The sequence below is a fragment of the Copadichromis virginalis genome, linkage group LG10, assembly GCF_057382275.1.
Source record: "Copadichromis virginalis isolate Kocher_CV1m ecotype Utaka linkage group LG10, C_Virginalis_male_GT1.1, whole genome shotgun sequence".
Classification (NCBI taxonomy): Eukaryota; Metazoa; Chordata; class Actinopteri; order Cichliformes; family Cichlidae; genus Copadichromis; species Copadichromis virginalis.
Window position 1 is genome coordinate 20,049,113 of NC_140627.1, and position 12,774 is coordinate 20,061,886.

Consider the following 12,774-nt stretch of genomic DNA (forward strand, 5'->3'; position numbering starts at 1 on the left):
AATCATTCATTAAAATGGTTACATTTTCTCATACATATACTGTATTTCGTTGTACATTTATATGACATGAATGAATATGTTCTTCATCATGTCTCATTCAGTTTATATGCTGTTTTACTTCAACATGATTTCTCAATAGCTCAATCACATATAAACATACTTTTTCTCTTTATGACTGTGTTATGACTGTGTATTTGACAATCTTACTCACTCACAAAGAAAGAGCCAAGGATGCACTATAGTCATAACAATGCTCCCACAATCTAGGTGAAAAAGCAAGGCATCAAAATTATTTCATTACTCAAACAACATAATCTTACTCCTCATATTGATTAGATTTATTCTTGATTATACTATGATTAGAATTAAGCATGATTAACTATTAGCAAAAACACAAGTAAATAAACTCAGTTTTAACACTTTTCCGTTACAAAGGCCGAATGTTGCGTCCTTCTATTCACTTTTTGGGTAAAGATAAGCTGGGGGATTTCAATCTTTCAATCAATTTTTTTGGCTGCTCTTCTTTTTTTTTCAATTTTATTTCCCCCTTCAACTTTGGCCAGGATTTCAACTTGCTCCTCCAGGCCAACAATTTTCCCGACCAGCCTGGAAGCAAGCAAGTCACCATGACTCTCAGCAGCTTTAGCATGAGTCTCAGCAGCCGTACGAGCAACCAACCAATCAACTGGAAGGCATGAGAAATTAAGCAGTACCAAAAAATAACCTTGAGAAGCCACTGTGCAATAAAGATCAGTCCTTCTGGGGTGACTTTGCTGATGGGGAGATTAACTGTGGACAACAAACACAAGCAATGACATTTAATATAATAATCCTTTATTGTGTGTTTATTAATAGCTTTCCTATAAAGCACATCACTCTATGATTTGAATTGAATCAATTATTTATTGGGAATAATCATCTGAATGCGAGTCTGGTAGGTCCGATCAGCAGGTGGAGTGAAACACCAAGATTTTTCTTTAGTTTTACATTGAACAGAACATCTTACTATAGATCAGTTTCTACATTTAATATTACTTTTTTTGTTGTTTGCTTATGATTTGTTTTGAGACTCATTCTTACATCCTCACCCCCTGCTGACGTTCACCCGCACCAGTTTGAATATCGAGCATACAGAGGATGCAGTCATCACAGCTCTCCATCAGCTCTTACAAAACTAGACCAGAAAAAACATCCAAGTGAGAATGTTGTTTGTAGATTTGAGCCTAACCCAACAATCTGGGCTCAGTCAATTTGCTGTGCATTGGGATACTGGGTTTGAATCTTGAATCTTTTCTTTTTATAAAAAAGTAAGGCTCCAAAACAGCAAAGAAAATTCAATACTGCAGCAACAGGCCTAAGTGAATGTTAAAGGCTGTGGGGACACAGTCCTTCCTCTGCCAGTCACAATAGCAGTGCTATTTCTGAAATGTCTAAATTACCCTTTTGTGCAGAAGGAACAAGTCTTCCATCTTTACATACAGCCTATGCTTTGTTGGTGCTATCTAAGCATCTGCTCCCCAGAGCCTGGTGAGTGTAAATGGTAGGTGAAGGGCAATGCCACTTTTTGAGCATGTCTAAAATTAAAACTTCATTGTAGTTTTCTAGTCACTGGCCCATCAGAAAAAAACATCCTTACCTTGAATTTCATTAGCCTTCAGGAATTGTAAGATGTACTGTAGTACTGCATTTAGATGATTAGCCACACTTTCAGCAACCACACCTATAACCTGAAGGAAATCCTGGAAGGTGGGGAAACAGGGGTTAATAGAAGTAAAAAGAAAAAAAGAAGGGGGTGGACAGATGGAGACATGGTAAGTTACAGCCTAGATTTACCTCATTTATACCTCATATTGCTTGCATTTACTCAGTGTATCAAACAGCATCTACTCATGTGAATTGTCAGTTTGATCTTGTTAGACATATACAGTAACTGTGGGCCAAAACAAACACACAGTTATCTATGAAGAGGGGTTACTGATATTCCATTTAGGAATGTCCATAGTCATTAAATCTATATATGCACACCATGCATTAGCAGTGGGGTCACAGTTTGCCTCTGCTTTTTTTCACTGAGACACTGATAAAACAGGAATGGAAATTTCTTAAAAACCATGTTGTCTTTTCACATCTTTATATAAACTGGTGATTTTGGCAAAGTATAATTTTTTCTCTCCAGCACACATTATGTTTGCAGTGTTCCATTTACAACTCCCTTCAGCCAACATGGCCCTGCTCAGTGCCACTGAGTCACATGACTCCAGGTAAGCTAAACATGCCAGAGCAGGGAGTAGGAGTCAGAGCAAAGTGAGAAATCCTACCTGAATGATGGCCCTTTGTTTGTTTAAAAAAGTGTGTGGGCTTAATGTCGACATTGATAAACTTTTATTATCCTTACTTTTTTTTTTCTCAATTTTATTATCCTTACTAATCCAAAATAAACTGGATGAATGACTCAATCAATTGAAAAACAATCCAAGGCCTTTTTGTTTCCATTCTTGGACCCAAACAGCAACATTCAGAAGCAAAAGGTAAACTAGAAGGCAGCTGTATTGCTCAGTAAAGTAACAATGCAGGTCAAAACAACAAAATTTTAAACTATAACTCTTCTTAGAAAAGCACACGAGGGACACAGTACATGTCAAAGTGCAAGTGAACACTCTGCTGAAGTTGCTTATTAGCACAAAGCACCAGAGACAAAAGACGGCCAAAATAAAACAGGAAGAAGCAACACGCTGGAACAGACACGAAGAGGGAAAGATAAACAAACACAGAGACAAATCAAAACTTGATTCTCAGAATAAAGAATTAAAAACAAAAATAATTCCAACTACAATGAGAAAAAAATAATACAGAATCATAGCCTGAAGAAAAACTATACTAAATTAATGAATGAATGAATAAATAAATAAATCAATGAATATATAGAGATAGTTTTTCTTTAAGATAGATAGATATAGAAAGATAGCAGCTACCTTCTCCACCGACAGCAAAGTCTGCTCCCCTACTAGCCTGCCCAGGTAGGTCCTTCCCTGCCAGGCCAAATCAGCCACGGTTGCCCGAATCTCCCGCATCTTCTGGGGTCGACCCTCAAACTCTGTTGCTTCCAAAACTGCAAGCACGAAGAAAACCAACGCGAAAAGTCTGCTAAAATGCCCTCGTAGGCAACAGAAGAACATTGTCGATATTGGCTTTATCGCTGACAGCTAGTAAATAAAATACACCTCTTAATAAAAAAGTATGCGATGCGCCACACTGACGTTAAGGCACCGTTCTGACTGTAAAGCACTTTGAGGTACAACACAGGTGTTTGGAAACCCTCCTCCTAACTGTAAAAAAAACCTCTGAATGCCCGCCTCTTTTTTTATCTTCATTTTCCATGTCTGTAATCACCTAACGTTTATTCAACCAATTTGAGTTAAGAGAGATATCTGCCATCTGCTGGACCGAGTCTGAAACTACCTTTTGTTTCTCTTACACACACACACACACACACACACACACACACACACACACACATAGATCTATATATAGATATATATAGATATATATATGCAAAAGTAAAAACTTAGATTAAACATTTGTACTGCAAACATGGCTGCTTATTTGAATCATGTTACTTTCCTGATTGACAGAAAATGATGTGATTTCTGCTGCAATACAATTTTCCTAAGCGTACAAATAAAATATCTAATTTGTTGTTTTACCCGGGGCACACAAAGGAGGTGAAAATCTTTTTTCTTGTTCTCAATAGCGGGTTGTGCATTTAAAGTAGGACTTGCACAGGGCAGCTGTTGGAGTACCTAACCTCACAGTCATTGTCATTCATACGAGGACGGGAGCTGCAGAGGAGGCCTCCTCCCAGGAACAGCAGTCCTGCAGAGCCCCAGCCGATGTGTGTTCTTGAGAGCTGCAGTAATTTATCTGCATGAAAGGAGTCAGGCAGGAAGTGCTTGTAATAATTAAAGGAGAAGTTGACTGCGTCTTCACTTCATGGTTACGTAGAAACCCTGAAAGCACTGAAAGTAGGTTGAAATATAAAGAACAGCTTAGAGATAACCGCAGTCCAAACAGCAAATGCCACAAACGTTTGTAGCAATGGTTTGATGCTCACTTTACTTTTTCATTTCAAGCTATGCCTAGAAGAGAAGAGTAATGAAAAAGTAACAAAGAAAATAAGACGTCTTACTTTGGCTTTACTTTTATTCGATTTTTGTTTTGAGGATTTATCATTAAAGGATGATTGTGTGTCTTTAATAGACTAATAATCAGACCTGGCACTAAATTATATTCTAAACTGGAAAAGAAGTGGCCTCATAGTGGTTCCTGTATTTTCCCCCACTTGCGAGGCTTCACCTTGCAGATATTCTGTGTCATTGCTATTATTCTTCTTATTATTATTATTACTACTTTTTAAATTTTCATTTCATTTCATTTGTACATAATGTGAATTCCTAAAAATATTGTTAGTTAAAATAACTACAAACTAACATATGATTAAAAGCCCAAAGCTAATTTTAGCAAGTTAAGTGTTTAATCAAGCCCCTCCCCATATCATTATAATGAAAGTAAAAGTTTTGGAATTGAAATCACCCACTACACCAAGGGTCTCAAACTTAAATGAGCCATTGGCCACTGCTGGAGCTGTCGCTTTAGTGTTCAATTAGAACAAAAACAAAACAAACAAACAAGAAAACACCAACACATAATTCCTAAAATGTGGTGTTTGTGTGTGTGTTTTTTTTAAATATAACAAGGCAAAACTGCAAACATGAACGCTGATTCTTTTCCTCCCTCCTAACTAACTGACGCCTTTCATTGAACTACCAAATAAACACACTGGTACTCTCTTTCTGGTCAGACTGCGTCAGTGCTGTTGGGGGTGGGGGTGGGGGGTGTAATACATATATATATATATATATATATATATATATATATATATATATATATATACATATACAAGAAAATGTAATTTTAGAGTGTTTATTTATCGGATAAAATAAGTTAAATGTCACCGTTATTACTGTCCGGCCGGAAACAGCGGGGGTGTCCAAATTCAGAGGCTGCATCCTCCTGAGGACCCGGCCTTTGCGCTCTAAGTGGGCCGGGTCCACTGTTCCCCTCTGTGTGAGTTTGGACCTTTCTGGCTTACTTTGCAGGCTGTGTGTTTTTCTAAATTTTTACTTTCCTCATTTGTTCTTTTCCAGTCATCACTGCCATCTGATTAAGTTTATATGTTCCGATAATTGCTTTCGTTTCCTTCGTTTAATCACCACTGGTTTTTGGTTCCATCTCCTTTGTATCACACATCAAAAGAAATAAAAATGACTGTGTGTTTGACTTTATTCAGGGTGATAAAATTTACCAGAACTGTAAAAAGTGTTGGACATTTGGACCCATTTTAAATTGAGTAGTTTTGACCAAAGATTTGAACCATTATTCTAACCCTATAAAACCTGAACCATGACATAATTGGTAGAATTTTTTAATGCTGAGTCTCTTCAACTTTGTGACAGAATTAAAAAAAAAAGAAATTTCATAAACTGTATTAAGTTCGATAGATGCTGAACACGAAACAAAATGACCATTGAGTCTTTTTAACAAGTATGTTCTAATAAAACTTGGAAATAAGAGCTAAGTGTGGTAGCGTTGTCTTTCATCTTTCATCTCATTCTTGAATAAAAAAAAGTCTACAAAACTCATTAGTCTTTCAAAAAGGGAGAAGTCTATAAACACAGACTTGTTCGCTCATTTTATTTCACCTTTTGACAAAACCCCCCACCATGATAAAAAACAACAACAACACATGAAATCACCTGCTTGTAAAAATGCTTGATAATTTTTGCTGCATATGCAATACAACAAACACAAAACAAATACAATCTGAAAACTATTCAGCTAGAAAATGCAAATCTGTGACATGATCATTAATATTGAACCAGTTAATTACAGAAAGACTAAAATTCATGTACTACAAACAAACCAATAAAAACACAGAATATATTTTTAAACTGATTTCAATTTAATTCGCATCTAGTCCCATAAATATAAGAAATACTCCATAAGCTGAAAACACGAATTACTTTTTACTCTGTTTATTATACTCTTGAAAAAAAAAGAGTGGCTATGCTAAGATTAAAAAAGCAAACACATGATCTTACATGCTTCTAATGTTTACCTTAATTTCATATTACATATACATTATAAGAAAGCCACAAAAAACAGAAGAAAACTATTCAACAAAAAAAGAAAGACCAGTCAAAGATGAGGCCTAGACTTCTAGACTTTAATCACTGACTACACAGTCAGATTTCATGGCAGTTTCTAATGCACATCCTTTGAATTTCCTAAAGAGCCCAGAAAAAAAACTCAGTGAGAATAACCTATATAATATATATTACACAGCATGAACAACAAAGAAATGTGAACTAAATCTCTATCATGGTGTAAAATATCTTAGAAAATGTATTGCAATTTGCTGTATTTGAATCTCTTTAAGCACACAAAGAGATTCAAAACACTGAACTGTGTTCCCTCAATATATTCTGGATGCAAGTAAAAAGTAAGAAGTAAAAACTTCAGTAAAGTTAAACACTTGTACTGCAAACATTGCTGCTTATTTGAATCATGTTACTTTCCTAATTGACGGAAGTACAATGTGATTTCTGCTGCAATACAGTTTTCCTAAAGCGTACAAATAAAATATCTAATTTGTTGTTTTACTCAGGAGAAAAACAGGAGATGAAACTTTTCTTGTTCTCATTAGTTTTGTATTTAAATGTAGGACTTAAACAGCACGATGGTTGGAGTACCTAACCTCACAGTCAGTGTCATTCATACGAGGACGGGAGCTGCAGAGGAGGCCTCCTCCCAGGAACAGCAGTCCTGCAGAGCCCCAGCCGATGTAAAGCGATGATCCCAGCTCCCTCTTCTGAGAAGCGGACCAGAGTGGGTTGTAGAAATCCTTAATCATAGCGTGGGCTGTCCAAGTTACAGGGATTAGGAGCAAGACACCTGCAATGATGACGATAACCCCAGAAGCTATAGTCACATTGCTATTTTGTCTTTGATGCATTATACAGTTACTGCACCTGTACCCAACTACAGCAAACAGGATCCCAAAGAACCCTAACAGGATGGCGATGATGATGAGCGCTTGGGCAGCCTGCAAATCTTGAGATAAGGCCAACTCCGAATCATAGACCTTACACTGCTTCTGGCTCGTACTCTGGACCACACAGCTCATCCACAAGCCCTCATGGATTACTTGAGCTGTGACGATGTTGGTACCAATGAAGGCTGTCACTCTCCACATGGGGAGCACACAAGTGATGATGCTCCCCAAAAAGCCGATGATAGCCAAGACCAAACCCAGAAGCTTACAGTCAGCCATCGTGATGAGATCTGCTGATCTCTTCAAAGAGGAAAGATGGTGTGTTCTTGAGAGCTGCAGTAATTTATCTGCATGAAAGTCAGGCAGGAAGTGGTTTTTAGGTGCTTGTAATAATTAAAGGAGAAGTTGACTGCGTCTTCACTGATGCATGCAAAGTTACATATAAAGACCAATCACTCCCCAAAAGAACATTTCATACAGAAAATCTGTATGTTAGATATTAGCAGATTTAAAAAATCAATCAATCAATCATTTGAAAAAGATATGGAGTTATTTATTGGATGACCCACACAGACTTTTCAAGAAATCTGTGAAATGGTAAGCGGACTGATTCTTCTTTTCTACTTTCCCAGAGCACTCAAAGCGCTTCAGACAACATGCCTCTTTCACTCATTCACACAAGCACTTTTTTCTGTTCTTAAGTGCTTTCTAACAGTCACACACATTCAAAAGTGCAATGGATGCATCCCCTTGCGTTAGATAACTTTCTGGCATTACTCCATAACTCTGAGCGCTGTTCCCAACATCAATCATTTTAATTGGGTCCTTTTGACAGTTTTAAGGGCAAAAGTCAGATATCAAACATACTGCAGACAGAAAAAAATGAATCCTCCTGACAGCTTTGTCAGGTTTGCTGCCAGGGGTGGGCTACTATATCTGTTAAAGAAGGGTTTTTCACAACTTTGGCAACTGGAGACAGGCAAAAAGTGTCCCCGGTGCACTCTCAGGTGGTCAAAATTTCTTTACTTCATGGGTTAGAGATGGGTGGTTCACCACCTTCTGGCAGCGGATAGGCTCCCAGGTGCAGCTTAGTGGGACCAAGTTTATTTAACTCTTTGTTTGGACTAGTTACCACTGGCCATAATACAATCAAAGGTTACTTTTTGTTCCTAATCACTACACTTCAGACAGTATTGATCACATATGCTCATTCAACAAGTGGCACAAACTTCATTAATATACTTGTGAATAATATTTGATCTAAAAGTGTGGGTCTAAACATCCAAGTGTAGGTATGTATACAGTGTATACGAGTACATATGGTGACATAGTACATATGTGAGTATATGTTCAGTGTAAACAGGTATATATGTCATGGTTGATTTCCATCCTCTACACCGAGAGTACACTGTTTATACTGTCTTTATATTGGACACTCTAAAGTTGGTATGAAGGTGGAATTCAGTGAATGGATCTCAGCATCATCACCTAAAATTCATATGAATATCTGCTGCACTTGATGTAACACAACTCTGACCCAACTCTCCGCACAGGTGATGATGCTCCCCAGAAAACCGATGATAGCCAAGACCAAACCTAGAATCCGCCTACAGCCAGCTGTCATGATGAAGCTAAGCTGATGGTTTTTCTTGAAAGCTGCAGAAAAGACTTCTGCAGGAAGTGGCTGAATCTGGGTTCCTCACTTAAGCATTACATTTTTTACTTTATACTCTGAACCACATCTCTGTATAACCAACCTGAGTGCCTTCTTGGTAATTACCATAGTGTTAAACTACAGATTATCTGTTTCAAATTATCAGTGTGACGTTGTTGGGTTGTTCAACTTCACAACTCTATAATTGTGAAGCTTTCAGACTCCCAATCACCACACCACTGCCTTTGTGTTTGTAACATCATCATTTGTTCCCTTTTCTCTTTTTGCCTCACCTCACCCTTTTCCTCGCCTTGCACTGCCACAATGTCTTTGCTTCAGTTTCACTGAAATGTGAGATTTATTGACAGCAGATGGTAATGTTAAGTTCCTGGAAAGGACATATGGCACACATGGACTGACATGTTGGTGGTTTGAATGATATCAGGTTTATCTTTATCTCGGGAAGCCCTCTTTGCAATTTGTTGCTCCGTTCCCTGTTCAGCTTGTGATCATTTTGTTTTAGCATGAGATAGCATACAACTATTACTCACTTTACTGAATTGTAGAGGGGGACATCCAAATGCTCTGTGACTTGTGTCAAAGTTATTTGATGAGTACATTAGTTTCAAATTAGTATATAAAATATGTGAACACTACTTTTCTGCATTTACAGTACAAAACAAAAAGTATAGCAAAAACAAAAATCCTAAACAGCCACATTAGCAAATGCAGACCTTGATTAATAAACAAATTTAAAAAACAAATAAATAAGCAAAAAAGAAAAATATTTTCAGAAACAGACAATCAGATAAGACCGTGCAACTAAAGATAAATATGTGTATTATAAAATATTGTGTATTGTTATGACTGTTTGTTTTTTCTTTGCTAAAGAAAGGCATAGTTAAACCTGCTCCACTGTATCTTTTTGATGCTTACACTTACACATCCAACTGCTACTACATCATTTTAATATTGAAAATGATCTATACCAAAATGTGTGTGTTTCCTTCCACCCCTATAAACAAAACATCAAAATAGTAAAAAAAAAAAAAAAATGTAAACTTTCTTTGGAAACAGACAAACAGCAATAAACAAATTAGATCAGTCAGTCTTCACATGTAAATGCTGGGTTTGATTCTAATCTGTTGAAGCGTGAAACATTTAGCAGAGGAAATAAGCACTGAAAGTAGGCTGAACTATATAAAGAACAACTTAGAGATAACCGCAGTCTAGTGATGGGATTTCTGGCTCTTTTTAGAGAGCCGGCTCTTTCGGCTCCGAACCGGCTCCGAACCGGCTCTTCTGGTTTTTTTGTTGCTTTAATTAATTTCTTATTAACAATAATATAAAATTATGCACAATAGGAATTACTAATGTAAAAAAAGTGGTTTTATTTATATATGTTTATATATAAATATTTATGGTGGCCTCTTGAGACAAAACACGTACAAACTCCAAAACACATTTCTAGCGTTAACTGAACTTCCAAAACAGAGCTACCCAGATCACTCAAATTACACAATTGAAAGCATATGTGTATTGTTTGTGTATTTATACACAAGCACTGTATATATTCAAATAATTTAAAAAAGAAAATGTTCATTTACCTGTTACTACCACACACCAAATCGGGTCGTTGGTACTTCCTGGCTTGTGTAGCCACTAGGTAACAAAAGCTCAACACTGCCCCTAGCTTCCTGGAGCACTTCTGTTGTGATTTGTACGTGCTTTGGAGTTTGCACATGCTTTGTCTCTAGGGGCCACCGTAAATATATTTTTATTTATTCACTCCACATTAAAATAAATAAATCATATAAGACAAAAACCAACTATTCACAGTTCAACTTTTAACTAATTAAATTTTCAGCTTTTTCCTTTTAAACTAATTTAAAGTGAAACAACACAAAACGCTGCAAACCACAACACAATTAAATATAAATTAAAATATGAAAACAAAAAGAAGATGCACATTCTCTGTCATATGGGCCTGCATGAATAAACTTTCTGAATCCTTTATCATCCGCAACTGAAAATAGTTGTGGATGATTACTATACCTTTCTAATGTGACCCTGGCTCTCTTTCTCTCTCTCTGGCTCTGTTCCTGTGCTACTGCGAGTGTAACTACCGCCCCTCCCCCCTCTTCCCAGCGTAAAGTACAAGGCTTGCGTGCAGAGTGAAGCGGAAAAAAAGTGCGAGAGAGAGGGTGAGAGAAAGAAAAAAAAAACACAGCTCGCGATAAGGAGCCGGCTCGCGTCGTCCACGTCAAAGATCTGGCTCTAAGAGCCATTTTGGACTGCCACATCAAACAGCAAAAGCCACAAACGTTTGTAGCAATGGTTTGATGCTCACTTAACTTTTTTTTTATTTCAAGCTATGCCTAGAAGAGTAATGAAAAAATAATAAAGCAAAGAAAAACATCTTACTTCAACTTTTATTTGATTTTTGATTTGCGGTTTTCTCATTAAAGGATGATTGTGTCTTTAATAGACTAATAATCAGACCTGTTTGGCACTAAATTATATTCTAAACTGAAAAAGAAGTGGCCTCATGGTGGTTCCTGTATTTCCCCCCACTTGTGAGGCTTTGCCTCGTAGATATTCTGTGTCAACATTATTATTATTATTATTATTATTATTATTATTATTATTATTATTACTTTTTGGCTTTTCATTTCATTTGTACATAATGTGAATTCCTAAAAACATTTTTGGTGATTAAATCACTACAAGCTAACATATGATTAAAAGTCCAAAGCTAATTTTAGCAGTTTCAGTGTTTAATCAAGCCCTTCCCGGTGTCATTATGAGGACTGTGAAAGTTTTGCTTTTTAAATCACCCACTACACTAAGGGTTTCAAACTGAAATGAGCCGTGGGCCACGGCTGGTACCGTCATCTCATTGGAGGGCCACTTTAGTGTTCAAGAAGCATAAAAACAAACAAACGCCCACAAATATTTCTGAAAACGTCGTGTTTTGTTTGTTCTTTTAAATTTTGATCATTGTATAACAAAACAAAACTGCAAACATGAACACAATTTCTTTTTCTCACTCTTAACTAACCGAAGCCTTTCATTGAACTACCAAATAAACACATTGGCGCTCTCATTCTGGTCAGATACGTGGCAACACTTCTGCTATAATTTTGTTTGTATTTAACAAAATAAAAATGCAGACATAAATGTACACGTTAGTTTTTGACTGTAGTGAAAATTGTTTTCTTTAGAAATAAGTCTCTCACTACTGAACTAACACTGTGAATCCCTCAACAGGTTTGTGCTCTCTGCTCATATTGCATTCATATTAATTTTTTTTCTTTTTAAGAACTTATTTTAACATTGCACTCAACAACAAACAAACTCTCGTAACAAAAAAAGTAACTTCAAGTACCAAACTGCATTATATTTCGTCACGTCGATATATGGGCTGCAAGTACGGGTGACGTGTGCCACAAGTGGCCCCCGGGCCACATGTTTGAGGTCCCCGTATTATACTGTATTCCATTATCAGACTATTTGTAAACAAAAAACATGAAATACGTCTTTATGAGGGCACACACTACTGTTGGCTATACTATTATTGTAGCACAAAGTACCTTGAGGTACCTGCATAAATAAATACAACTGAACTGAATTGAATATTTCTCTCTCCCTTGACCCACTCTTTATGCAATAATATACACAACTCCTTAGTATCTTATAAATGAAGACATAAACACAAATTGTAATCAGACTCTTTATTTAGATGTTTGAAAATAAAGAGCCACTGCCATCAGATGCAACGAAGAAATGTCTGCTCTCACATGCTTGTGAGTAAATTTAATGTACATTTTAATGGTACATGCTCACACATTAAACAGACAAGCAAAAACCAAATATAAAAAGAAGTATTTAAAAACAGCAAGTAAGACAATAATCCAAATCACTATCAATATTGAACCAGTTTAATAAATCATAGATTTAAACTTGTGGCTGCTCAGTCAGATTTTACAGAAAGTTTAAATACACAAAC

General features: G+C 36.6%; 2 protein-coding genes and 1 long non-coding RNA gene across 3 annotated transcripts in view; all 3 read right to left on the reverse strand.

Moving 5' to 3' along the window:
* Positions 1-211: 211 nt before the first annotated feature.
* LOC146700333 (uncharacterized) lies at positions 212-3,255 on the reverse strand. Its single transcript, XR_014922548.1, has 3 exons — positions 2,973-3,255; positions 1,637-1,739; positions 212-789 (listed from the first exon to the last, which is right to left on the reverse strand). It is a non-coding gene; the product is annotated as an uncharacterized LOC146700333 (long non-coding RNA).
* A 2,495-nt stretch (positions 3,256-5,750) lies between these two features.
* On the reverse strand, positions 5,751-7,400 carry LOC146700334 (claudin-4-like). The gene has a single exon (XM_085470504.1). It carries the CDS (start codon positions 7,388-7,390, stop codon positions 6,785-6,787), a length of 606 nt encoding a protein of 201 aa, XP_085326630.1. The 5' UTR covers positions 7,391-7,400; the 3' UTR covers positions 5,751-6,784.
* A 5,118-nt stretch (positions 7,401-12,518) lies between these two features.
* Positions 12,519-12,774, reverse strand: part of LOC146700335 (claudin-4-like) — a 942-nt gene continuing 686 nt past the window's right edge. Inside the window, exon 1 of the mRNA XM_085471401.1 lies at positions 12,519-12,774. This exon is cut by the window's right edge and continues 686 nt beyond it. The gene's annotated coding sequence lies outside the window, so the exon portion shown is untranslated.

Coding starts and splice junctions, on each gene's coding strand:
- LOC146700334 (XM_085470504.1), bottom strand. CDS start 7,390: ATGGCTGACTGTAAGCTTCTGGGTTTGGTCTTGGCTATCATCGGCTTT.